Source organism: Anabas testudineus, chromosome 9, assembly GCF_900324465.2.
Source record: "Anabas testudineus chromosome 9, fAnaTes1.2, whole genome shotgun sequence".
NCBI lineage: Eukaryota > Metazoa > Chordata > Actinopteri > Anabantiformes > Anabantidae > Anabas > Anabas testudineus.
The window spans coordinates 4702700-4730674 of record NC_046618.1 but is presented as its reverse complement, the minus strand read 5'-3'; the positions used below and the strand labels follow the sequence as shown (position 1 = coordinate 4730674).

Below are 27975 nucleotides of genomic sequence, written 5' to 3'. Positions count from 1 at the left end.
TCTGGTTTAGAGTAGCACAATCGCAAAGGGAGGAAAAGTTTCTGCATGTTCTACATCGACTCTACATTCAAAGTTCAAGCAAAATATAGTGAATAATTGAGTCTATATGCCAAATGCCAAGCAGCAACCTAATGCAGGCACTCTATTTTCATAGGTGTGGAATTTAACACCCAGATACTGAACGCTGACTCCTTGCCTCTCTGAATTCTTGCTAGCTTGCAGCCTGTTGACCACTTTGGTGAATCACGTATCCCTTTTGTTTCGGAATAAACACACCATTCAGTGGCACCAGCTGCCTTCCTCCTCCATCCCCTCACTCCCTGCTGTCACATTTCGTAGCCAAGTGAGACCCCAAATGATGATGGCTTCCTCATAAATGTCTCACCAGGCCACAGAGATGGAATACGAAGCATGCACACAAACAAATAGCATGCATATAAACATATAACACTTGCATGGACACATACTCGTGCACATTCACACATACTTTCTCGCTCACAGCTTCTCTGCTATCTTGCAACATAGCATCCACTCCACACAGGCATGGGTCCAGACTGTCTGGCACCTTATATCAATCTCTGTGTCTTTGTAGCCCCTGTCAATACAGTTCCCCTGCTATTACACCTTCCTCATGCCACATGTTTGGTGTCAGTTGTTATACTAGATACAGTTATGTCCTGAGGTAAGTTGATCCTTCTTTCCTAGTGTATCACAAGGTGTGATGAGTGACCATTTGGTTTTTGTATAGTTTTCTAAAGCAAAGAAGATTTAAATAAAACAGTTAAAAGTACACCAAAAATATACTGCCTGGCATTTACACCTAAATTGTGCATTGTGTTTGCATTTGCTAACAGTTTCCTGCTCTGACCTCTGAACCAAGTGAGCAGGAGATGATGGCTGTTAGTAAGGACACAGATGTTTTAATACCCAATTCAATGATTTGGAATAGCTATCTGATATTTCAAAAATCAAATGGAAATGCAGCAGAGAAGCATTTAAAACAGACAGAAATCAGATTGTTGCAATGATTAAAAAGGTGTGAATTTAGTCATTTTAACATTTCTAATTTGAAGTATCCAGTACTAATTCATTAGTCAGCCTGTGAAAATAGCTTCTTGCAAGGTCTTGCCTCAGTGTTAATGAATGATAAAAGACTTAACTTAAATAGAGAATAAATCAAATTAAACTGAAATTAGTCATCTTACTTCACTTACACTGAAGTAACGTTAAGTGGTTCTGTTTCATTAATCTGATCCTAGACCAGTACAACCACTGAATGCGACAGCACAAGGATCCATATTGATGAGCGTATAGAAGCCATGAAGTGCTGTTCATGGCTTGTGTAACAGCAGCTAAAGTGTATTTGGTAACTTAGGACATTGCTTATGGAACTGAGTGGGACTGGAACCTTGATGTGCATTAACTGGATACTTGTGAAAAGAAGTGTATGAAATTGCATCTGAAAGTCATTTGGATACTTGAAAAGTGAAGTGTAAATGGGGCCTCTTACCTAGATGTTATTTGAAGTACCTGACTGTAGCCGTTATGATGGAGTGATGGTAAAAGGACTTGTCTAGCTTCAATAAATGAAAAAAAAGTTTGGTGAGTTTAGAAAACACGTCTGAAGTTTTGGCAGTAGTCCAGTTGATACAGTATGTCTGTAGGAAATATGATGTTACATGTATGTATGTATGTATGCAGCATGTTAAACACCTCCCTCCTCACCTCACCTGAGGTGAAAACTGAATCCTGCTCTGCCATCCCAGCTGTTGGTTGTTCCACCGTCCTCTACCCCAGCTAAGCTGGCCACAGCCAGCCTGACACTGCTCACATGCCAATCACTTTTTCCTCCTTTGTTGTTGATGATAAAGCTCACAACACAGACAACACAGAAAAGGACTAATTATGTGAACAGCCAGGGGCTTGCAGTTGACATTTTAGTTACTGTAACCCCCCTCCACTCTCCTCTCATGAGCCGTTTCACCCAGGCAGTGATGTAAAGGAGTGATAATAAGGCGAGTAGGAGTCAAAAACTAATGAGGGGAGCGAGAGGTTTATTTAAGTGGGACCACCTTGTGTTTTGTTTGAAAGTACAAAGAGGTTTGCATAATAATGCTATTCCTAGGAGGTCTTATGGAGAGGAGCAGCTCTATACATCATTAGTAGAATGAAGTCCTTGCAGATTATTATGTGTGTTTGTGTGTGTTGATGCATTGCAGCATTTATCCACCTGTGTTTGGCAAAGGATAGGTGGGGCGTCTCTAATTCCCACCACATCCTCTGTGGCAGTGCATAAACCTAACAGCATTTCCACCCACTACAACAGCAGAGATCAACTGTTTCTCAAGTTCTGTAAAGTTTCCTATCCCCCCACCCAAAAAAACAAACAAATAAAAAACTCAGTGCCCTCTATCAGTGTTTGTACACCTACCTAGATCCGTGGGATTCTACAAAAGTGGAAACCACCATAGTTGACGGCATCAGGCTCTTCAGATGATTAACCATGTCATTCGCCCCCTCCCTCTCCCATCTCCTCAAACCTAAGCAGTTGGAGCAAAGTGATAATTATGAGACAAGAATGATTCCAGGGAAGTAGGAGGAAGCCCTTGAGATTTGCTTGCCAATTGGAGCCTTTGTTTGGCCCCGTTTGAGGCACAAGAGCGCTGCTTCCTGTTTGTGCGAGAGATGCTTTTAATCTAATTAAAAGCAGATTAATGGTGCGCTGACTGGCATTGCTGGAGCTACAACAGAGGCTTAGTGAGGGGAAAAACGCCCTCCTCTAGAATTCACCGGTGTCCTGCTAACAGTAAGTGAAATATTGGTCGTAAACAGTCTAGACTGTTGTAAACAGCAGTGCCTAAATACACTCTAAGGACTGCTGTCCTTGTATGCAATCGAAGGAGAGGGTCAGATGAAGCAGAGAAGAGTTCAGCACTGGCAGGCATCCAATCAAACTGTCTCTCCACGGAGGCTTTACTCTGAACATAAAATCACTCAGAGTTACACTGTATATCAGTAAGCATTATGCTTTAGATTTACATTTTAAGGATTTAACGGTTATATCCCATGCAACATAATGTCTGTGCTCTCCTTGTAAGCAGAGAGTGGAAAGGCCAAAGTGTCAGTGCTTTAACAGTATTCCTGTAACATAACAACCATGAAAGAGGAAATATAAACAGTCTACGGAGAAAGATGTAAGCTTCTATTTATGTAACGAAGCAAGAAGAGTGAGTGGGAAGACGGTGACATGAAACGTTTTTTGCTAGTTATTTTTTTTGCGCCTCCAGCCAATTTGTTGGACTTGTCTATAATCACAAGTGTTTGGGATTTTAATGATGGGTTAATTTAAGTAGGTGGGGGCTTATAAGTTATTTCATCCTCATTGGCTTTCATGTGACGCTTCTAAGTACAAATCCTAAATCATACAGCTGTCCACAACAGTCACACAAGCTCATTTCCTCAAAGAAATCAGACGCACACATACTGAACAATCAAGTGTGTCCTTGACCATGAGGGTGGTATTATGTGGCTATCACTATCAGAGGAGGTGTTGTTTGTCAGGATGTTGGAGAGGGAGAATATTACAGCATCAGCTGCATGTGTATGCCTGTATCTATACTCTATATGGGGAGAGAAGCATAGACTGTCATCCTCCTAGGCGAGAGTTAATCCCGAGTATCCATCACACTTCAGCGTGCCATTTCAAAACAGGGGGGGATGGTGAGGCTGGAGGGAGAGTTAAATGAGAGATGGGAGCTGACACTGACACAGACACAGGAAATCCCTCCGCCGTCAAACACCATCACAGCCACCATCCTGCATTCTGGATGTAAAGTCTAGCTGGAGACAGAGGTTGCTTACAGGTTTAGGGCCATAGGATTAAAGGATTAAAGGGGAGATACAGCCAACAATAAAACCAGAACCCATGTCCATTTTCTCAAGTTTTGACTGAATTAGTAGCATGTAAACCAGCACTAAGTACCGACCCACGTTTTCCTTGGTTTTGTCAGATAAAGAAATGAATGCATTTTATCTGCTATACTACAGAAGTAGTTGCCTCTATAAATTAAAACTGAACAATCAGAGTAAGTTCAAGGTCAATCATACAGCGATTACACCGAGGTATTTTCTGTTAACTGAGTGGAGCTATAGTGGGAATTACCTGATATCTCTGTGTATTAAGAAAGTTTTTCTACTGCATCAGCTAAAGTGAAACAGCTGTAGTTAAGTCAAATATATGTCAATCAGTACTTACCAACACAGTCGTGGGGAGAGGTCTAATAAGGCAAACAAGTGATTCTTGTGTGGCTGTATGTACGGTGGCACGACTGTGTCAAGGCTTTTATAGTCTTCAGACACAAAACAGGTGTAAAAATCCAACAAATGAACACACGTAATAGCTTTTAGATTAATTAACACACAGAGAGACTAAATAAAAATAAAACAACTAAAGAGGACCTCCTGAGACAAAACAGAAATAACAATAAGACAAACAACAAAGCTGTTGACAAAAAAAGAACAAAAGCGACAAAAACAATAATGGTTGATCTCAGACAGTGGTGGATAATTGCAAGGATCCAGTTTATGGCTACACTTATGATATTGGGCTAAATGACCGAAGTTGCTGGCATCCTCACCTCTCAACTGTTGGTGGTGCATGTAGAAAATGTAAGATGCAAATGAAGCAGCAGTAACTTTTTCCATTACCACCACAGCTTACATTAGAACAGATATACACTACTCTAGTTAATCCATTTGGTACTAAATGCCAGAATTAGTACCCAAAGACACCACTTTAATGTATGGATATGAAATCAATAGACCTACTGGCCCTGTGGTTGTTCAGGGGAGGTGTTTAGCAAGCAGGTATTTGTGTACTGGGGCAACAGGTAACTACCAGTATTAGCTGAATCATCAAATACCTCAAAAACCTTTTTGCTTTCCATCATCTGGATTGAAGGCCTATGCTCTGATATCCTTCCCTTCAGTATAAGCCTTTATCGTTAGCCCTTGCTCCAGCCACTGCCATATCTCTGTTAACCCCCTATCCAGCCTGAACATGTACACATAGACACACACACACACACACACACACACACACACACACCAGCGGTCTACAGGATTATCTAGGCTTATTCCCAAAGGCTGGACACCCAGCCTACAAACCACCGTGCCAAACTGCTGAGTACATCATTCAGCTTGTGCTGCAGTGCATCAGATTTTCTTCGGTTAGATTGTAGGTGGGTTTTTTCCCCCTTCGTATTACTGCCTAGTTGCCCTGATGTGATCCATGCCTCTCTGTGGACTATTTACCAGACAGCTGTCTCCTCTACCATACAACATTCATAGCTCAAATCCAGTCTGTCACGATTTCTTCTTTCTCTTAATCCTACCCATTCATCCTTCCTGCTTTTGCTCCTACTTTCCGCTTTTCTCTCTCTCAACCATATATTATGCCTTACCTATCTCGCTCCCTTGTTCTCTTTTGTCCCTTTTTTTCCTTTTATCTTCCTTTCATTTTACTCCCCTTTTGCAAACCTTACTTAGTCTTCTTTTTTCCTTTTTGCCTCTCTTTTCTACTATCCCATCTCTTGGGGTACGTTGGAATTTGGGGTGAAAGCATGCCACTGTCCTGACAGCTTAAGCTTGTTTTCTAGCCTTTCAGGCTCAGGTGAACAAATAAAACTGCCAAACAGGAAATAGGAAGCGATGTCCACCGCCCCCCACAGCTCTTCTCTTAAACCCCCCCTCCTTTCTCTCTCTCTTTATGTCTCTCTACTCATTCTTTCCCTCTTCTCTACTCATTCTTCCCCTCTTCTCTGGCAGTCACTTGCAGTTGCCTGAGTTTCTAGTTTCGTTTGTGTCTGGGTAAAGACGTGACTTGCCTGGGTAAGGAGCGCAGGCACTCAAGGTCATGCTGAAGCACACTCTCACGAGCACACACACTAATGCGCTCAAAAGCAGATATGCACGCCTCTCAACTTTGAGGCACTTGAGTGTCTGATGGAGCTGTTACTGCTAAACACAAACTTGCATGGAGCACAAGCTTGGCCACTAATTACAGCCCTCAGGCCAGCGTTTTTTGCCAGATGCTGTTTATAGGAATTGTAGGTAAGGTTGAAGAAAGTCTCAATTCAAATCTTTACAGCTTTGGCTGCCAGTAACACTGACCCACAATGAAGTAACAATCTGTAGTGTAGTGATATAACGTGCAGATTGGAAAGCAGTTTGTTCCTTATCCTTGTTTTGCTCCTGCTGGACCAACTGTCTCACACAGACATTGAATAAGCACATTTGTTACTGGCAGTGGAGACGGGGTTTCCATAGCAACACTATTACTACAATCATGTACTCTTTCATCTCTACACATTGTCTACATCAATCGGTAGAGCAGTTGTGGCAGTTCTGCTGCATTTTGTGGTTGTCATGGAGATATTAAAGAAGGGGGGTATGAGAGACTCACTGAGAGAAGATGGTGGGACAAAGACAAGAAAGGAAAGACAGAGGAAGAGAAGCAGAACAAGAAAAGAGACATAGCTGCAGAGCAGCAGCCTCCTCTGTATTTGTATTCAATCTGCCAGCCAGCCTAATGGCCTAGTGCACATGTGTTTGCAATGTGTTTGTATTTGTGTGTGTCTGTGCGCAGTACATTTGAGTACTTCTGCATATTCCCCTGTAGCTTTGTAGCTGAATCTGTCCTGTACTGTACTGTATGGATTAAAGACCCATCAGCACTGTTTGGAATGGAAGATACTGGAGCAAAGAGAAAGGCTCCATGACAGATGGATACTGTAGTGGTAACATCACTGCCTTCCCTGTAGCAGGCTCGGGTTCAAATCCTGCGTTTGCTTACCTCAACTAGTCAAGACCTCCTCATCCTGCCTTTGCTTTGGATTAGCTAAAAAAAAATTTATGTAAAAATTATGTTTATGACTAGGGTTTGGGTATATACCACCACAATTATATTTCAATGAAATTGAATCATGATATTTATGAAGATAAAAACAAATGAATGTTTTATCTGTGACTGCCGCTCACAGGCAGCAGCATTTATAAGTGCAATAAAAGAAGGGCTTTTTTCACCCTGTTGTCATTGACTTGATTTATATGCACTTAACTAGTCTGGTTAGTAAAAATCCACTTCACTTGGTCATGTTGAGTGTTATTAGCTCCGCTGTTACTGTATATATCCACTGTAAACAACTTTAAAATATTTGGTTACAGTGCTGTTTCCAGCTGAGAGTGTACGACTGCCCAACCTTTTGGTAAATACAGCCTGGAAAATGCAATTTACTTTGTTCCCCGCAGATTGTTTTGTTATTATTTCCAACTTTAAAAAATCTGGATTCATGACATGCAGCTTTCACCTGGGCTTGGCTTTAAAGTGACAGCACAGGGTTACAGTGTGAAACAGAGAGACTGCAAGTGACTGTGTGGACCCCGTGTGCACAAGCAGTCTGTACGATCTGACACAATGTCTTAAATATTAGGTGATATCAACTGCAAGTAGATATTGAAGACTTTACATACATTGAGAAGTGACATATCTTGTCAATATGTTTTCATCTGAAGGGAAATAATTGTGCCACCTGACAGAGATTCGACAGTAACATAAACACCTCCACCTCAGGTGCAGGAACAGTGGTACATTAGCAAGAGACAAACAGCCAGAGCTTTACTACTGTCGATCCACTGAGAGGCCACATAGCTGGAAGGCACATTCTTGAGCGAGCCACAGAAAACCTGGCTCAGAAGGGAGAGTTCACTGGCTCTGTGTTCCTGTCCAAAGTTTAAGGGTTGTACTGGGAGAGATGGAGCATTTCCGATGGACTTTGTTAAAGAAAGTGCTTGGATGTTGCAGACAGTTTGGAGTCAGTTTGTCAGCATGTTTTTTGCGGTGTTGATTTGTCCTCTCTGGACCAAAAGCACTCAGCGGGACTTTTTTTTTTCTGGCCTATCAGCACAGGAAAGAGGAAGCACTCCCCTGTCACTGTCAAAGCATCTTGGTGAAAAGGGTACCAGACGTTTGGTAAAGCTGGAGCCCCTCCTCCATCTTTCCCTTTGACATAGCAAAGATAGAGGGAGGGAGTGGCAGGAGACCCTTGTGCCTTGGTCCCCTCTTTCCCCAGCTTCCTCTGGCCTCTCTTCCACCATCCCATCACACCAGGACATGTTTGTTACCCAAAGCTGATGGGTGGCTGTCCAAGATGGGCCAGTTGCCACCTTCTGCCTCTCTTTGTGAACATCCAACAAACTAAGGCCAAACCACCATGTGGGTATGCTAATGTGTGCTGCCCTGGGGCTGCCCATAGAGATGCCAATCTGCAGTACGGGCCAGCTGCTACGAGAGGAGAAAATTGAGCTTTGACTCCTGGACCCTGTCAGTCTGAAGGGGTGACTAGGGGGTGAATGGCCTTTGCAGCCTGGAAATTCACTCTGTTTTTCCTCTGCTTGGCTCCAAGTCTGTTGGGAGGGCTGTGGATATGCTCTCTGTCAGGTGTAGGATGACAGTGTATTTGAGTGTCTGTTGTCAGTGTAACCTGTGTCGAGGAGCAGCATTTCACACTGGTTCACCACAGCAAAAAAAAAAAAAAAAAAAAAAAAAAAAAATATATATATATATATATATATATATATATATATATATATATATATATATATATGGGAATAGGAATAGGAATAGGAATTTAAAATTAAGTGTACTTTTTTTAGATTAATATCAACATTAACATGCATCTCATATCTGGGCCTGATTGCATTCACACCTGGTGCATCTCCACCATACTAATTTCAGTTTTTTCATTGTTTGGGTGATGCTCAAACTTCAGTCTGTGTCACCTCCTCTAGCAACACTTACAGATAAAAGCAAATATCAATTGTACCAGTCCCCCGTGATGCTGCCATCCTAGTAATGCATATATTATTAATTAAACTGATTTATTTGCATACAATCCTTAATTCAAGCCCTTCAGTAAAATTGTATATCTGTGTCTTTCTCTAAAAGAAAGGAAATGTAACACTGCAGGGTTTGGCTGGCTCTACACATGCTTCACATGCATTACAGCAATTATAGATATCTATCATGGTGCTGACACTATGTGTAAACTCCATCTATGAATCTCCATATAAACAGAAATATAAGCATTATTTACCAACACTGTATGACTCAAGGCAGAACTGTTGAAGGCCCCTGTCTAACCCTGACAGTTTACTTTTGTTTACGTGGCTCTACTCTTCACCTTTTGGTTTTTAATGAACCAGAGACATTATTATTATACTGGTGGCATACTACTTTTAATGATGTGCTGTTTTAGCTATTACCACTTTGTGGCTGTGCTCTATAAAAGTCTTCATTAGCACTATAGTATTTTCCCATGTGCCTGCGTTTACTTACACAAAAGCACCCTGGCGAGGTTAAATGTGCTCGAGTTTCAGACGTAGAATGAGGCTGGAGACTCGATGACTTGAGGCTTTTACAATGGAGTGACTTAATTTATTTATACTGCGTTTCTTACGTGGGAAAATGACCCTGTACTCCCTTGTTATCCCTCTACCTTCCATATGTGCATCTTTCTGTGACACTCGGAGAGCAACAAGAGAAAGCTCCTTTGCCTACAACAGTCGAAACACCCAGTATTTTTATTACCCAGAAATCGGGAGCAAAAAGGTCAGAGACGGTTTTTACAATATTCCTGTGAATGTAGAATGTGAAGCAAAAACCTGCTGAAAAATCTCTTGGGATGGCAGCTTTAAGAGTTTTTTTGTTTATTCTCAGCTGTTTTCTTGTTTTCTGTGTCTCTCTTTATCATCCTCTCTGTCTCTCCAGTCTTTTCTCAGTGTTGTAAAACTCCCCTATGAGTTGTAGAAAGTGATACGCCATCATGTCTCCCTGATTCCATGGAAGTGCTGTGCACTGTAAGTGTGCTGGAAATGCAGCAGCAAATAAATGGAACTAGTAAAGCACTCATGTTGAAGCAGGAAGAGACCCTGAATGTGATGCAGGCAGACTGGATCAATGAACATCATTTTTGTCATGTCTGGGCTTGGTGTGTTGGTGGATTTGTGTATGTGTACAGAGGAGTTTGCAGAGGTTTGGATCCAGATCTGCATTAATGCAGCCAACTATCCAAGAGAAAATCAGATTGCTGAGAGGATAGAGTCAGTGAGGTGAGGTGTGGAGAAGACTTTTCATTATGTTCATATACACGAAAGAGTGTGTGTGTCCCTTCCTCACCCATCAGTTAATCCTTTATCATTTTACCAGCCTGTCATATTGTTACACCATTGCTTTAATTGCAGCCGGTAGTTAAGCTACTTGATCTGCATAAATGCTAATCAAATACTTACAACTTTTTTTCTGACCCAGTTTTTATGCTCCACAGAGCCACAAAGCCCCGTCTCCTCGAGCCCAACACTATTCCAGTTTCACGCCAAGTGCAGGAGTCATCACCGTTGTCTTCCGCTTTAAAAAGTAACCTGCTGCTCCTCCCCTCTCACCTCATTTAGGGATGAACTTAGATCACCAGAGCATTTTGTGCATGTGTTAACAACTGTGCCTGTTATGAAGCAGAGCTTAGCAGGAGTCTTGTAGGGAGACCACAGTCGTGTGTGATATTTGCCACACCAACAGAAAACCCGCTGGGCTGAGCTCACTGGGAGTTGGCACTAACGTTTTTTATATTTTAATGGATTAATTTATCGATTCTGTTCTGTTTTTTATCAATGACTTTCTGTATGACTGTGTTTAAACTGTAGAGGAAACAAGCTGTTAACACAAATTTGTAAAATTGGTCTCAGCAAATAGTTCATACAGCAGACACAGAGTAACATTAGCATTCATTTGGACACATGAAATCCCATTCAATCTTCACTGTCCTTTAGCGCTTCCATCTTCACCAACTACTGAAGGACATGTGCATATAAATGCTCCACGTTAGTAACTTCCCATTATAAGCTAAAATATTAGTACCACATCATTATATAATACACTCCGTTAAAACTCCGCCACCCACTATGACCTGAATAATAAACACAGTACAATCATCACCTTTCAGACAGACAGACTATAACTGTGATATGCACTAATGATATATGAGAAGTGGGAAAAGTCAGTGCTCTTAAAAACAAGTACAGTTGCACACACTCCAGCTACCAATGACTGCATCTGTATTTAAGTAATCTCACCATGTTTGTCAGTCTGTCATAGAATATAGGTCTGTGGGTTGCTCTGAGCAAAGCCAAGGTCACGTCACACTGACAGCTCATCTCCCCCTCTAAATAATAATTCTGCCTAACAAACTGACAAAAGGCCAGCAGGAGACGACTGATGACAAAAACACTACAGTTTACACTCACCAACAGAGCCACACCTGGCTTGTGCTATTAGGCGAGTCCTAAAGCCACTGCTAAGGACAGTGAGTGAAGGCACTGGCACAGATATTCTCCGGCTCGAAAGCGAGAAATTCCACTAAGGATAAAGGAATTAGTTTAAAGGCCCAGTGAACTTCCCTCCGTTCTCATCCTCCTTTGTTGAGAAGTACATGTCTGTTTTTTGTCTTGACTCCCTCATTTGTAAAATGCCAATTTCATAAGTCACTTCAGTTGGTTGCCAGACCAAAACCCTGGGAATGACAAGATGGAGGAAATGTGGATCTGCAGATTATAATATAAAGAGAAAATGCTGTCATAGTAGGCACAGTCATGGAGTGAGAGCCAACTTGGTAACAAAGGTTCAACATGGCTGACATTTTGTACAGACAGAATCTGCCTTGGAGATGAAGTGTCTGTCAACAGGACACACTGCAAGATGGTCTCCAGTTTGCTGAGTGTGCACCCAGTAGGCCCAGAAATATGAGGAGCGTGCAGAATGTGTGGTGTCTGGTTTGCACAGCTTCCCTTCTTGTGTAGCCTAGAGAAAACCTACTGATGTGATTCATGTTTTAGCATAAGGTTACAACTGGGGTCTTATGCATGACGATGCCTGCTTCTGCCACTTCTTTGAAAAAAGGTTTAAGATTTTTCAAGCAGCACCTACAGTAACATCTCCTCCGGCCTGGCAGTTCCTCCTACACACATTCTGGAGCAGGTTAGGCATGATCTCGGGTAGAAACGCCACAGGGATGAGAACCCCTCCTTTTGCAGTGTTAACAACTATGTTGGCGTGTCTGAATTTAGCAGTCTCAGAGTTCACCCAGACTTCCGCGCTCTGAAAATTACAGGTGTGAGATGCGGATTTAAAGGCACAAATGTCAGTCTGTGTGTTTCCGTTGTACCTCTCAAGCACAGAAATTACACTCTTCTCTCTTTCTCTATTTTCTTCTGCTGAAAAAAGCAAGTCAATAAAAAACTTAAATACTTTTATACAAAAAAAAAAAACATTCTTTTTCTACATCTCAAAAACTGCACTGAGAGCCTTGTCAGCCTTTGTGCATCAATCCAGCAGGGTTACTATATATCCCTGCCCACAAAATACAGTGGTTTTCAATAGAACCTTGGAAATACTGGCCTCAGAAGACAGTGGAAGAAACAGTGGGTTATATTTTCTTTAATTTGATCCTAGTGGGATGGAAGGAGTTTTTGAAATTGCTTTTGCTATTGTAGAGGTTATGAAGGAAGCTGCTGGTGAAATGGTATTTTTGTAAAAGATGATTTTAACCATCAATTTCAAAGCATCAGCTAACTTTAGATCTGGACTGCAGAAGTCTGCTACAGCCTTCTGTGTGAAATAGAAGATTATGTTCCCAGCACTGTGATCTTACATCTGGCTTTGCTCGGATTCCTTACTCATTTATTTTCTTATTTTGCTGGTAATTAATGGACTGCCCAAGTGACAAGCAGATGTATGTGTTTAAAAGCTGAGTCCTTCATTGGTGCATGTTTTGTAAATGTGACCTAATAATGTTGAGATTCTACTTTAAGTTGACCAGGAATAAACCATAACAGTGAAAGTCTGTGAATGTCAAAATGTGCAAGTCAAAATAACAAGGGTTGCTCAAGACACTGAAATCTGATGAGGTGTCCTCCCTTCCCGCCACTGTGAGGTGTCCTGCCATAAAAAATGTATGACTCTGATCTGCAGATATGTGAACGGATCAAATCGACCTTGATGTGGAAAGAAATTCTACTCTTTGACCTTCTAATTGAACCGTTTTGCCTCTTGTTGATGCCTTGTAAAGCACTTAGTGATGAACGTGTCGGTGCAAAATAAGAAAAACTCTCATTGACTAAATTTGATTTGATGTCATTCTACGCCTCTGTCTCTCTCTCTGCTCCTGCACTGTCTAATAGCTGATAATGTAATTACGTTACCATCAGAGGGAGGCCTAATGATTGACTATAGAGGAATGTGTTATGTGTTAGTGAGATAAACCACCTTCTCAAATCTCCTGGGCTTGGTCAGGGCTGCCGGATCAATACATTCTCCTTCTTGTGTTCCCCTCATTTGTAATGCTGAAGTATTTTCAATCATAATAGGCTTTAGTATTACTAACAGGAAATATACTAGGCACCTTTCCAGCCTTTCCTCCACTGTGGACTATTGTGAAATCAAATGGACTGCTCTAGCTTCCTGCAGTGAATGCTGTGGAACTGTGCACATTTCCAGTGAAATAACTGAAAATCCAAATTCGATGGCATTTGACAGGCTTGCTTTCTGTTACCAGTGTTATTGTATATTATGAGAAAACCAAACATCTTTGTTGTTTCCAAATGCCGTAGAACTCTTGCTATGCCGCTAGATAAAATTTCGCAGTCTAATTGGCCATTCTGTTTTGCCAAGGAGTCTAACCAGTGTGTGTGTGTGTGTGTGTGTGTGTGTGTGTGTGTGTGTGTGTGTGTGTGTGTGTGTGTGTGCGCGTGTGCGTGCCTTTTTCACTGCATTTCCCTGCAGGCTTTGAGCTGCTGTATCAGCCGGAGGTGGTGAGGCTCTACCTATCTCTGCTGACCGAGAGCCAGAACTACAACACCCTGGAGGCTGCTGCTGGGGCTCTGCAAAACCTCAGCGCTGGACAGTGGACTGTGAGTCCTGGGTTGGGGAGAGTACCACACATAGATACTCTGTCTGACTTTTGGAGTTTTTTATTTATATAGTGCATTTTTCAGCTTATGTTCTCAGCATTGACCTTTTAACAGTTGATTTGTTGCTATTGTGATTAGAACAAAAATACCTAGAGTCAATGGGCTTAAAGGGACACAGTGCCGCTGGAGGTTCTCGGGGTTCCCTTAAAAAGGGGTAGATGAACAGTGTTGCTGCAAATAATGGATTACTTATTATGAGAATAAATAGTTGACAAGGCAGAGACAGCTGAACAAGGCTGCAGGTAGCTAAGACAGTCGAATGTTTATCAAAAATGTATTGAAAACATGTAAAATGACCAATGTATTCTCAAAGTTTGAGGCTATAAACAGCTAAATATCTCTGAGCTCTTTGTAACTGGAACAATGGAAAGAGAAATGTTATGCTTATGTTCAGTGATATCTTCCTTGCTCAGGACCATCCTCTTCAGCAGGATTTGTACATCACCTTCATCTCTGGTATATTTACTTCTGAGGATGGGTGAAATATGAACTTCTACAGCCAGGTTCAAACATTTATTCCAATTAGAGCAACTGTGGAGCTGCAGAGAGCCTGTGAATTATCAACAGGGACGGCTAGTTGTCAGATGCCTGTTTGCACGCACCACCTCAGGCAAGACTGGTCACTTATGTTTTCAGCAGGCTGGCTGCAGCATTATCATGGCAGCGCTTCTCTTAACACCCCTGTGTCAGACAGTAAACATGTCCTTCGCCCTCAGAATACACCAGCAGCACAGAGGCTCCAAAGGAAAAAACAGAACTCTTCTGATTTCTTTAAGTTTCATGAATTAGCATCCAGCCTCATTCATTTAGTGTTGTGAATAATTCAGTAGTAGTGATTTTCAGCTAAGGTGAGCATTTTAAGGAGAAATCCTTTCTCCTTTGGTGAATTTCTTCTTGTTGAAGCTGATCAGAATGCATGGCAAGACTCACAGACCTATGGAGCTGTTAACCCATTACTCCTTCACATCTGGTAGGTGGACAAAGCATGTCTCTGCTCCTTGGGAGGATATCAGAGCTTCTCCATAAATTCTCCTCGTTTTTTGCTTCTGCTCATTTCCACTGACTTGATCTAGCTCTCAAGGCACACTACTGCCACCTGCTGGTATAACTGTGCCTGTCCACTACTTAATTACATCTCCTGGGGTATCAGTGCTGAGAGGAGAAACCCTTTTATGTCAAACTTAATATTTCATGTTACAAAATATGAGAAGTAAATCTACTGATGTTTAAATTAAGACAAATTACATCACATGGACATGTGATATAATTTAATAAACTCAGAGCTGCACTGTGTAATGTTGGCAATTAGTCAAAATCAAGGAGCAATGTTGAGTGACTTGAAGTCACTGAGGGGATGTGTATGAACAAGAGGACATAGGTCAAAAATGTTCTCCCCTCACTGGTGTTATGCAAGTCACAGGATTCCTCCAGTGGATCTTTTGTGGTTATGCTGTGGTTCCCAGGTGGGAATCTACAGGTCTGCATGATTGTCACACAGGGTGCTGTTGTCAGCGTATGCTAACTCTTTTTACCCTGCAGTAAATTCAGAAATTTCAAAAAGCAGTCACACGTCTGCCTCTGTCTGTCTCCAGTGGTCCAACTATATCCGAGCGACTGTGCGTAAGGAGAAAGGCCTACCCATCCTGGTGGAGCTGCTGCGCTCTGACTCTGACAAGGTGGTTCGAGCTGTGGCCATCGCCCTACGCAACCTGTCCATTGACCGCCGCAACAAAGACCTAATCGGTATAAAAATCTTTTGTTTTGTCAGAGACTCAGTATGATACTACAAGTCTTTAGATATTTTTTATAATATACTTTGTCTAATAAACATGTTTATCTGAGCACTTTCACCTGGTTAAACTTAAAGAAATACTTTGCCTTACAGGAAGTTATGCAATGCGGGATTTGGTGAGCAACCTGCCCAGTGGTCAGCAGCGGCCGGCCAAAAACCTTGAGGAGGACACTGTGGTTGCCATTCTCAACACCATCCATGAGATTGTCACCGACAGTTCTGAAAATGCCCGCTCTCTCATCCAGGCTCAGGCCATAGAGAAGCTGGTCGCCATCAACAGAACCAGGTAAGTTGACTGTAACCGACATTCATTTGCACAGTTCTTTGGATTATTGTACACATCTTGTACTGTATATGTTCGTTGTTACCTAAGTGACCTAAATACTCGTTGTCCAGTATATTGCAGACAGTTGCTCTTTTACTTACACGTATATGCTGTAATCACTGGTCACAGACACGTGGGTATACCATGGAGACATTATAAATGTAATAATCACAGTGTGACCTTGAATGCTATTTGCATGATGAGACTTTATATTCATGGAGGACAATGTAATGTGTCTCTAATGGTTACTGCAGTACCACACCAAACTGTACTCTAACAAGCCTGAGCCCACACACATCACTACTCACTACACATTAATTAATAGGCTTTTAGAACTGGAGGGCACTGTTGTGGGGGTTGCCTCTCAAGCTGCTGCATTTACAAATAAGTGAGTATTTGTACCTCTAAGCTCTTCGCAGCAACCAACAGTAACAGAAGCGATATCATATATTACCACAACCACTCCAAAATGAAGTTTCTGCACCACACCACACTTTTGATTTAACAAGAAGGACCAATCATCCTTACATTGTGAAGTATTGATCACACAGAGTCACATAGAGCATTAATATACACAGTTCATTCACAGTCCAAAAACACTGTGTTTCCTCTCAGTCCTCTGAAATTAACTTTCTTTGAAGTGGGGCCAACATCCACATGCAATTAATACTGGTGGCTCAGAGGTAGCTAATGAAAGGAAATGTGCATTCATCTGGTCATGAATTAAAAACTAGGCCCGGGAGTCACTGAAGAGAATGGACGCCTCTTAATAAAGAGATTGATTTCAGCAGCAGCAACGTGCTACTGTAGAACATCGTCATTGTTTTGGGGTTAGACAGAGTTTCTGATTTTAATTCCTCTGTTTCTTATTCCATCTTGTGGCCCCCTCAGCCAATCAGCGCGCGAAACAAAGGCAGCATCCCACGTCCTGCAGACAGTCTGGAGTTATAAGGAGCTGAGGAACGCTTTGACCAAGGACGGCTGGAACAAGAGCCACTTCCAGGTACAGAGCTATAACCTTGTAAAATGTCCCTCACACGCAGTCTAGATTTGAAATATTGTAATATGAGTTGCTTAAAATATTATTTCTATGTTTAGAGACATGCAGTAACGCTATTAACCATTTTGCTGGTAAATGTTAATGTTAGTATAGGCATCACAACCATTTCTCAGTATGTAGAATGATTAGAGAACTTTTTTAAATACAGTCTTTGTATGAACCAAGGTATTACAAATATTACATTTTTAAAATATTAATCAGCATCAGTACATGTGCAGTCTGTATATTCTGTTTCTATGTACAGACACGTGATTTGTCTTGTCTTTACAACATGAACTTGGCATTAAGACAGAAGAGGAATTCTCTCTGTCCTACATGCACCTGTGCTGTCCAATGTTTCGTTCATGTGTTGATGTTTGCTCTGTCTCTTTTCCCAGCCCACAGTGACAGCCACCCCTAAAGCAACCAAGAATGGCAAGCCAGGTTACGACGACACCACTCTACCCCTGATGGAGAAGAACCAAGGTCAGTGAAAGTGTCTGTGTTTGGGATTGTTGCTGTTTTCACCTGTTTTGAGGAGCAAACTGGTGGGATTGGGTAGAGAATCCCCCCATCAGTGGAGGATGAATATTCATGTTGTTGAATTTCAGAATAAGAAGAATATAAAAGACAACCATACTTAAAACCAGTAAATCTTATAACCTGCCCTGACACGGAGTGTCCCACCTGTATAGTCCTCAAAGCAGGTTTAAACAAAACACTAACCGTTACTGAAAACCAGCATGTGGATCAGGGTGTGTCCACTTGCTAAGGACATGTATGTATTTCTCATGGCTGTATTGAAGCACCATGCTTACCACATTACTACTTTCATCCCCTGTGTGGTGAAGCTGTGGTGTTTTATGTTGCGATAATTTCACAGGGGTGAAAAGTAAAGCACATTAAATAGGATATGGGGCTGTGAACGGCACACTGATGCTGTTAAACCAAAACGTCAGCTCTCAGTTATTAACTGTGAAGAATCAAGACATTTAGCTGAACAATTTTTATTCATTTCTATCTGGGGTTTGAAATTGACATAATAACGTCAGGGATAATAAAAATCCCTCCACTCTTCAGTAAGTGTATATAATGGTCTTTACAGTCAAGAAACTGGTATGGAGGGTTTTTTTAAATAGCAGCAGTATATGTGGGGGAGGGAGGGGACTTGTGCAGTATATTGGCCCAACAACAAACATCTCTTTGACAGAGGAGTCAATAGCATAGCAGCACTTTAAAGTTGTAATTTTTTGGCCTTCTGCCCCCTTTTTTGCATCCATCCATGCACATCAATCACAGTGCTTATGCCTGCCCACTCTCAGTTTGCATTATTCAACCGCTGGCCGAAAACCATTACTCTGGAAAGCAGCAGCGTTTTGGCTCAATGAGTCGGTTTGTTTGTGTACCGCTTTGTACAAATAGTATATGAATGCTTTTCAGGCACCAGGAAATGTGGCAGTGGTGATATGATACCTATGGATGAGCTGGGTCCAGGTAAGAGCCAGACTGCATGATCGTCCCTAGCCAAAGAAGAGCTAGCTCGCCTTTAATCTCTCTCCAGTGTCCAATAGTGTCTCCTTTGATTCTACATCTTTTCCACGTTCTTTAATCATTGCCAAGATCTTTTTTTTATCTGAGAATTCAGACCACTGAACGCTCTGATGTCAGTATGATGGCTTTGGACTGGGCTTTAGACATGGCGCTCTTTGATGCGATATGCAAGACCCCTCTCTTGACAAGATGTTTGTACATAGCTGGGCCTACTTTAAAATCTCAACACTAAAAGATGTGGGTCGTTCTTCACTTACTGCATAATCAGTACGCTTTTAATATATCATACAACAGATTTCCTCTGCTGGACTTCTATCAAAGTAAATAATGCTGCAGCTTCAACATACAGTACTTCCCTTTCTTACATTCATGTATGAATTTTGTAGTCCCTGGGGGTGATAGACACAATGAGGGTTTTCTTGCCAAGAAGAAGGAACTTTTTAGTGATAATATTTTTTTCAACCTCTCGCCCAAAGTCACTTTCTTAGGGTATATCATGCTGGTTTACCTCCAAGCCTCTGGGCCTGCATTTATCAGGCATCAGAAAATCCCTCCTAGGAATTGTGCTGAAAGTGAAACTAGGGCTAAAAAACAATTCAACCTCAAAGTAGGACTTGAGAGTTATTTATGAATCTTCCTACACGTGGCTGTTTTCCAGCACTCATGATGCCATATTGTAGGGCCTGCAGTCATGATTGGTATTTATTTTCTAATATCTCTTGCTGCTTCTACTGATCTGGAAGATAGATGACATCATGTGATATCATGATGTCATATGGAGGAGTTGACCTAGAGGCAGAAAGAAGAGAGTTTAACAACAATCATATACAACTAGCAAGATAAACATTAGTCAGGTCACTCTTCAACTTGTAAATATAACAATATACAATAAACAAAATTATGATTTACATGAATATGTAAATAGATAATTAAATGTTTTATATGGCATCACGTCATGCAGAATGCTGTAATTAATAGGTAATTAAATGTCATAACTGGGAATTATCTGAGGAGATTTAAGAGTGATGAAGATCTGATTTAATATTGGTCAAATTGTTGGACGATGTTGAGAGGTTTTGGTCAGTTAGAGCTGAATTCCTTCTCTGAGACTCTTGATAAATACTGGCCTTGAGCCAGAGCATATTTAATGCTGTGGGTCAATGCCACTTGCAAGGACATCATCTAGTTTGTTTTAGGTCGACCTTGGTGGAAAATAACATGAGTGCCAGAAAGTTTAGACAAGTGTAAAGTAAGAATGTGCACACATATTATAACTTTTCTGGCTCTCATATAATTGTCCCTTTGCAGAAAGTCTTTGTGTTATTCAGCACAGGTTAAAACAATACTGTGAGTGAGTGATTTATCAGGATTTAAAGAAAGGATGGAGAGGAATTAGCTGATCTGTGTTCTCTGACCTCATTAGATGGTTACTCCACCATTGACCAGAGGGACAAGGACTGCAAATACAAGACAGGCGACGGCTCAGTTGACCTGACAGAACGGGAGCCATTAAAGGTACAGTCAGAGCTCTTCTGATGAAAGATGAAGAGGATGAAATAATGATGTCTCATTGAAGTATTATCAGATGTCCTCTCTCTCTCTGTCTCTCTCTCTAACCATGTTTTCTGTGGTGGTCCTCATTAGAGGCTTTTAATCCTTTTGGTTCTTTAAAGAGGCTGGAAGTTGTCATTCTCTCTTAATGATGCCCGTCGCAGCTCAGTGCTGCGAACAACCTCAGATCTGAGAGCCACCAGTTAATTCAGTGCAAGCTTTACAGCGTCTGTAAAGTAATTAATCTGAGACTGATTAAAAGAACTGCCAACAAACACTCCTTATGGAGACGACCTTTGCCTTGACAATGAACAGACTGCTGCATTGTCAAGTGGTCGTCTGCTGATTAGATGGTCGTTTCACACAGCAGCTGAACTTTGTTTATTGTTAGGAAATCCAGCATCAAACAGGGATCACAGGATAATGACCTCAGAGGATGTCTCACATGGCTCAGATGGCTCCATGTACTGTTTGTAGTGCATTTTTTTGATGCTTAAAGAGGAACTTTGCTTTGATTGTAAAGTGTAAAATGTGTGTGAGCTCAGTTTGAATTTGTCTCCAGGTGTATGAAAATTGATTTGCTTCACCATGCAGGTTAAAACTCTTACCACTTTCAGAGGCGATGCCACTTAAAACCAGTACAAAATACAGGCCATTACATTTTAGTGCATTCATTTTGCTTGGAGTACACTTCTACATCAGTGCATCAAGCATCTTTTAAACCACTGGAGGTCTGCATAAACAAGTTTAATTGGATCTAGTTTCTGTCTTCTCCAAAGAAATTTCACAGTGGACAGTATAACAGCTTTAAATGTCACATTAACCCTATAAGTGTGCACACTTTAAGATAAAATAGAGCAGCTGACAGTGCAGTCAACTTCAGGCATTACTAATCCAGTTTGGGTGGCACATACTCCAAAACTTATACCATCACATCTTGAAGTAGCAGGTACTTAAGCCAGCCTCAGACAGGAGTAATCACAGAGCTGACTTTCTCTTTAGAGTGCACAGGCCTTCTAACGTTACTCCAAAGCTGTCTTCCAAGTCTACCGCCTGTACTTCCCAGAGGTGTTCTGTCCGCTTTGAATGCAACTTGGCTGTTAAAGCTGCTCTCTCCCTCTTTCATTTGCATGTGTTGGTATTCCGTTTTGTAATCACTCTGACTTCTTTCCAAGCTGTCCAAGCGGGGAACTAACACTGGATTCTCTGATCCTGGATGCATGTGTGTATGCGTGAGCGTATTTCTAAGATGTACTGATCTCCTTTTATCTCGTTTTTTTGTTTTGTTTTTTTTAACCTGACCTCCTGTGGCCACAGAATGACACAAATAGGAAACACTATATCAGGAGTAACAGGCCTGCGGTCAGTCTGGTGGACGCTTGTGATGTTAAGCCCCAGCCTGTTGACTCCTGGGTCTAAATGCATGCATGGTAGGTCTGAAAAATATGAGCACAAATAACAATAATGACCTCCAACCTTCACATCGGATCATAGCATGCTTTTCATTCCCCGTTTGTTCATTGTTCCAGCCTGTTTTATTTCACCCTCACACTGTATCATGCTGTCATCCTGCACCCAGACCAGTGAGTTATAGAAAGGAAATTTCCACTATTTAATAGCAATACAATTTAAAAAAATGGTGTTAGGCTTTAAAAAGGCTAGAATTTGTGTATGTCCCAATCTTTTAGCACAATAGGGCTCCTGTTGTTAAGAATAAAAGTTCTAATAAATCATTGCATCAGTGTAAATAGCATTATGTGCTCGGTGAGAACAGAAAGCATGACAAGGTTAGACACAGTAACTAGTATGGGCCATGCTTAGTGAATGGTCAATTGAGATTTCAAGATTGCTAAACTACAGAATCCTAAATTTGCGTCTTCACATAGAAAGGAGGCAGGCTTTGGTCTGAGTTTGCAATTCAGCACCACCTGTCTGATTGAAATGTACAACCAGCTTCACTCACTGCCTCCCCTGACAGCATTTGCTTAAATTGGTGGCAAATGATGAAGGGGAATCATTCTTCTGCACTCCACAAGGATCCTCGAGAGACTCGGTTATCCCTTAATGAAAAGGAGTAGGGAGACAGACGACAGACTGCACACATGTACACACACACACATATGCAGATGGATCATACAGTACACCATCTCTTCTCAGTGTACATTTGCTATACACATCAGATACATCCGGTCGTATCTATCTAAGAAAATGTATCTTTAGAAATATTTTTGTTAGAAGAAATAATTTACAGCCTACGTTTTGCTTTATGGACTGAACAACCTAACTGATCCACCATTTAATATCCCAATACATGCTGTTTTAAAACCTACAAGCTGATCTGGGTGAGCTTCACTAGTTCCCGTAGTCCTGTCTGCAGCATTTCTATCTCCTCCTGCCTCGTCCTCACTGCTGTCGTCTTCTCCTGTGCCAAAGGCCTCTTGTCACATCTTGCTATTTTCCTCATTGTCATCTTCTTATCTCATCTCTGTCAGTGGCCATCCGTTCACTTCTTTCCGTCTCCATCTATAGCAGTATCATTAGAAACACATCACAGGATGATAAAGTTGTATGATCTGTGATATTGATTGCAATTTGCCACTTAAATAAAAATCAGCTACAGGTAATAGTAAGAATGAGCAATCAGGTAAGTCATTTTTATCTCACTTAGCATGCTCAGGACCTTATTCAGCACATTCAGCATCTGTTTTGCTTGTTCTGGCCTCCATTTGCCATCTGGACTGACATAAGTGAAGCATTTGTTTACACTGTCATTCTTTAAGTACTGTAATAGTAAAAAGTGTCTAGTCTGAAAAAAGACATTTAATACAGAATTTAACCTAATCCAATGAAAGGACAAAATAACAAGACAACTTACTCTTTTTTTTTATAGAGGTCTAATTACAAATATGCCAAGTGTGTGACTATCTGCAGCTGATTCCTGGGTACCTGGATAGATTCCAGCAGGCACAGAGCAACATTGATTGAGCAGCGTCTGGTCACCTTGCAAATTTAAAGCCTACTCTCAAATCCAATTCACTACGTTTCAGTCCAACAACTCCTCGGTTAAATATCTGGCATTTTAGCTACTAAACTAGACAGTATCATAAGTAGAAACACTGAATCTAGGAGCTGAATGTTTGAACATACATGTTAAAATTGGGAAAATATGGTCTTAAAAATTGATTCAACATGATTCAAAGTAAAATGTTTGTTTTTTTCAGTGTTATAAAAAAACAGGTCTGTAACACTGAGAAGAATAACGGACAGTTTGAAATCCTATTTTTTAATGTTTGCAGTGTATTTTTCAGTTTTAAAACTATATTTTCAGTGCTGTCTTTTTTTACGTTTCACATCATTTTTGCCTGGTAAAACAGGCTCAATAAGAGCAGATTTGAAACAACTGAAACTAAATGTTGAATGTTAATATGTTTCATAACCATATTTCCCCCCTTTCAACGTGTATTTTCAAACGCTCTCGCCTAGTTTCAGTGTTTCTACTTATGATACTGTTTTTATCTTATACTAAACTCATTACTGTGTCCAGCAGCTGCAGCAGCACTGACTGTCTGAAGTTTAGTGCTGGGCAGGAAGCATGTCGGTATATAATAGGTTTATCAGAGCTGCTGTGGGCTAGAAAACCAAAACAATGGACTGAAAGTGGCTAAAACACTTCTTAGAGCCGAGCAAAACTACATTTGGATTCAAATACTCTATGGAAGTGTCAGTGTGCAATTACATTTTTTCAAGTGCAGCTGAAAATGCAGGTCTTCAGTAGTGGGTCTTCAGTAGTGGGTCTTCAGCAGTGGGTCTTCAGCAGTGGGTCTTCAGCCGTGGGTCTTCACTAGTGCCATTGTTGTTTGTGTAATTTCATGGGATTTGTAGACAATAAAAAAACATCATATTATAAATCACTAAAACACATCATATATACTATTTATGGATGTATGAAGTAGGATTTTAGAAGCTCTTGTTTCTAACTTTTTTTCTCTCTTGTACTTCAGGCTTAAAATAACGACAGTGCGCCACCCCAGCTAGAGGAGGATCTCTCATATCACCACTGCCATTTCACACGTTTTGGAGTTGGACTTTGTACAGAAAAGACTATTTAAAAAATAACAGCGACTAAAGCAGCCAGCATTCTCATGCTTTTCTGAAAAAAAGTGAAAAGAACAAAAAGTGACTACTCCTACTACTTTCTCATATTTACATTCCCACTGGACATTGTGAATTTTACAGTGTTGACTGTTGTTGAGCTCTACTGATGACAAGAAAACAGACAGAGGCCGGAGCTGATGAAGGAATGGATGGGCGGTCAAAGCAAAGTGAAAGAAATGAATGGAACAGGAACGTGTGTTGGAAGGAAACCTGCGTCAAAAGAAAGTTACGAATTGGTGGGGTTTGGGGAATTCTATTTGGATTTTATTGTCAAGCTTTGGTATTTTGATGTAAACAGGTTTGGACTGGTGTGTTTCAAGGTCACTGAATGTACATTTTTGGTTTGATGGGATGGACACGAGAAGGGAAATTTAGCAGCAGAGAAGCCGGGGCTGAGAAACGCTGTAGCATAGGGGATACAAATGTGCTCCCAGGAGCCTGCTCTCACAGACTTACAATCCATTTGGTTCACTGTGTTTTTTCAACAATAACAACAAAAAACTGCACTGAGATGCTATAAAAATCAATAGTTGCTAACAGGTGGTTGATGTCCATTTTATAAAGTGTGGAGTCTGCAAGTTGTTGTCTGGAGAATGGAAAGTGACATAGTGTGTACAAATGACGGAGTTACAGTTTCTGTTCACACTGAATTGCAAACGTAAGCTAAAACGGAAATGAACATAAGCAGCAGAGACTTTGATTCATCGTGAGTCAACATGAATGAGCCAAGTGGCATGTTGACCTTCACTCACATAGCTGTGGTTACATGTGTAACCACTGAGGTGGTGTAGCGACGCGGTTCCTCGAGAGTCTTGGTTGAATCTTTGTCAATGATGTTTATTGAAGAGGATATAAGGCATTTTGTTTATAAGATTTGTGTTTTTGAAAAGAGGCAGAAGATTGTTCTTTTGTTGAAAGGATAGATCTAAAAGCATTTTTATTTTTGTTGGCTTTTATATAAATGTATATTAGGGTCAAAAGGAAAAAAAATGGAAAAATGAAGGAAAAACAAACAAAAAAAGAAGATTTTTAGTTGTATATTAATATCACATTGTTTGGAAAGCACATCTCATTTGATAAATGCTCACCATATTTGTAAACAAGAAATAACCACGTAACTTAAATGTTTGTCAAATAGTGTCGAGTTACGCCGATGATCATCTATTTATATTTTGTATTTGTCAAAAAAAAAAAAAAGTTACACAGAAAAGTTTATCTACAGTGTTTTTTCTAACGGCGATGAATACGTGTCTGGCAGCACCTGCATCTTTGAAATAGCACTATGGAGGGTTCATGGGGTCAGACAGAGGTAATGGGATTGACATGAGATTGCGGTGTTAATAAAAGTCTTTTATTTTTTCCCTCCCCATGAAGTTAGGGTTCAGCCCTGATCCCTCCTTCACTGGTGCATCTTAAAGAGAAACATTCAGTCGTGAGCATGACATGAAAGAAAATCTGTACAGATGTTTATATTCTCTTCTGTCAAAGTGCCAGTTCTCTTTTTTTTTTTTTCTTCTTTTTTTGTGGTGTCACTTGGACATTTACTAATTCATTCATATGCAGGAAGAAGTGTACAGAAGAAAAAACATGGATCTGGATGTTTAACAAAAATAAAAGAATCACATCACACTGTACAAAGAGCAAATCATGAAGTCTGGTCATAAAGTATATATTTTTACAGTGTTCTAGGGTGAGCTGTCGAGATGTAGAAAAGCATAGAGATACAGAATCATGTTGCCAATTTTCTCTTTGATGAGACCGCACTCGAAATCCAGTGGTACTGTGTGAAGTCTCTTTTCCAGCATCAGTCTGCCTCCTGATTCCGCTTGAACCGGAGACAGTAAGACGTGTTGGTCTCACTCATGCGTCATCAAGGCGAACGGCATGTGCCTGCATTTAAGTCCGATTTTTCTTTGTGACGTATGTGACTTTATAAAGCTTGCATATTTTACAGTGTTTACAAAGATGTAAGTTGTGGTAAAATCAATAAACTACAAAAAAAAAAAAAAAAACACTTACTGTATAAATTTTAATTTCAGAGGTTTAAAAAAAAAAAAAAACTTAAAATAATACCCAGCATCCCTTTTGTGTGTCTTCAGACATGTGTGCTTTCACTGGACAATACTGAACCATTGCAACAAAGACCCATATGACTGTCGATTCCTTACTGCACTGCGCAGTACCACAACCAAAGGATATGAAGGTGTATTTACATGCGTTCACTGAAGGGGTTTTTGGTTATGTTGTTGATGTGCAACTAAATGTACATTTAAACAATAAAGAGCCAAGCATCTGTGCTGTGAAATAAAATGCAGGACACGGACACATGTCGAATCAAACAAACCTACCTGTGTAGATATAACTGATTCAAGACCGTCAAAATAAAGTAACTGTACTACTCAGTAGCAGACGTGTTTGTACCTATCATGTGCCTTAACCTTTTCCATGGTAGATAAAGATAAGTGTGTTTTATATAACTTTATTCCTCCCTTTTCAACTATCATCCCGCCATGCTGTCTGTTCACCTCCCCCTGCCATTTCTCTCCCGTCCTTATTCCTCCACTCAACTCACTCATCCTTTCACTCTGTACCCCCTTCATCCCACCGTCCCCCCAAATCCAAGTAGTTTAGACTGTTGGTGGGTTTCTGCCTTGTATTACATTGTATTATAAACTTTTAAAAATTAGAGTCATTCGAAAAACGGTTTTGATTTCCTAGAAAGTTGTTGATGCTTTGGTAGGAAGCAGAAGAGATGCCACAGTGACAGAATGTATTATGTTCATTTTACTAATACCCAGAGGCAAATATTACGCTTGTTAAACATAACGGAAAAATACTGGTTTGTAGAGTATAAATTTGGTGTGTTTTCAATAAATCATGCCTGGAAAGAAGCTGTTGCCTGTTCGTGTGTCTTATTTCATGTTACGTTGTCTATTTCCAGTGAGATTCAAGGTGTAAAGTCATTATAGCAGCTACTAGATCACATCTACCCCAGAGTTGTAAAGGCTCATTTCACCTAAATTACAAAACTACAATTGTATTTGTGGTGCTTTCAGAACAGTTTACACTGGAGCTTATTTTAAACCAAAGAAATATTTGTAAAGTGTTGGCTGTGGATCATCTGGAGTATGGGAAGGAAAAATAGCTGCTATTTAAAATGTCTATTGCAAGGGATGGTGTTTTTCTGTTATTTGGGTGGACCAACCAGCCTTACCATCTCTGAGAAAATGGATTGGTGTCTGCTTTTCAGTGGCCTTTCTTCCCTGATGTGAATATAACTGAAATAGTGCTATTTCTACATTTCCTTTATATTAACGTGGAGGAGGCTTTATTCACATTTCTAATTAGAACATTTTCATATATGACCTTCATCAATATTGCCCAGAAATCATTTTCGTTGCCAATCAAAACAAAGCAATGACTGCTAGATACATTTTTTATAATCTTTAGAAAACGTACTAGTTTCATCTTTATTGTATGTGACCG

The 27975-nt window shown here is 40.7% G+C and overlaps 1 protein-coding gene across 6 annotated transcripts in view; it reads left to right on the top strand.

The window, feature by feature from the left end:
* Positions 1 to 27380, top strand: part of arvcfb (ARVCF delta catenin family member b) — a 177504-nt gene extending 150124 nt beyond the window's left edge. For 3 of the 6 annotated variants that reach the window (XM_026342936.2, XM_026342934.2, XM_026342933.2), the window contains 9 exons: positions 13889 to 14016; positions 15669 to 15819; positions 15962 to 16154; positions 17085 to 17196; positions 17631 to 17718; positions 18673 to 18726; positions 20207 to 20298; positions 21652 to 21764; positions 24336 to 27380. In XM_026342936.2, coding sequence (XP_026198721.1) covers positions 13889 to 14016; positions 15669 to 15819; positions 15962 to 16154; positions 17085 to 17196; positions 17631 to 17718; positions 18673 to 18726; positions 20207 to 20298; positions 21652 to 21753 — 920 coding nt within the window. In that variant the 3' untranslated portion in view covers positions 21754 to 21764; positions 24336 to 27380. The remainder of the gene's footprint in view (positions 1 to 13888; positions 14017 to 15668; positions 15820 to 15961; positions 16155 to 17084; positions 17197 to 17630; positions 17719 to 18672; positions 18727 to 20206; positions 20299 to 21651; positions 21765 to 24335) is intronic. The other 3 variants (XM_026342935.2, XM_026342937.2, XM_026342938.2) reach the window with 3 other exon arrangements.
* The last annotated feature ends 595 nt before the right edge of the window (positions 27381 to 27975 follow it).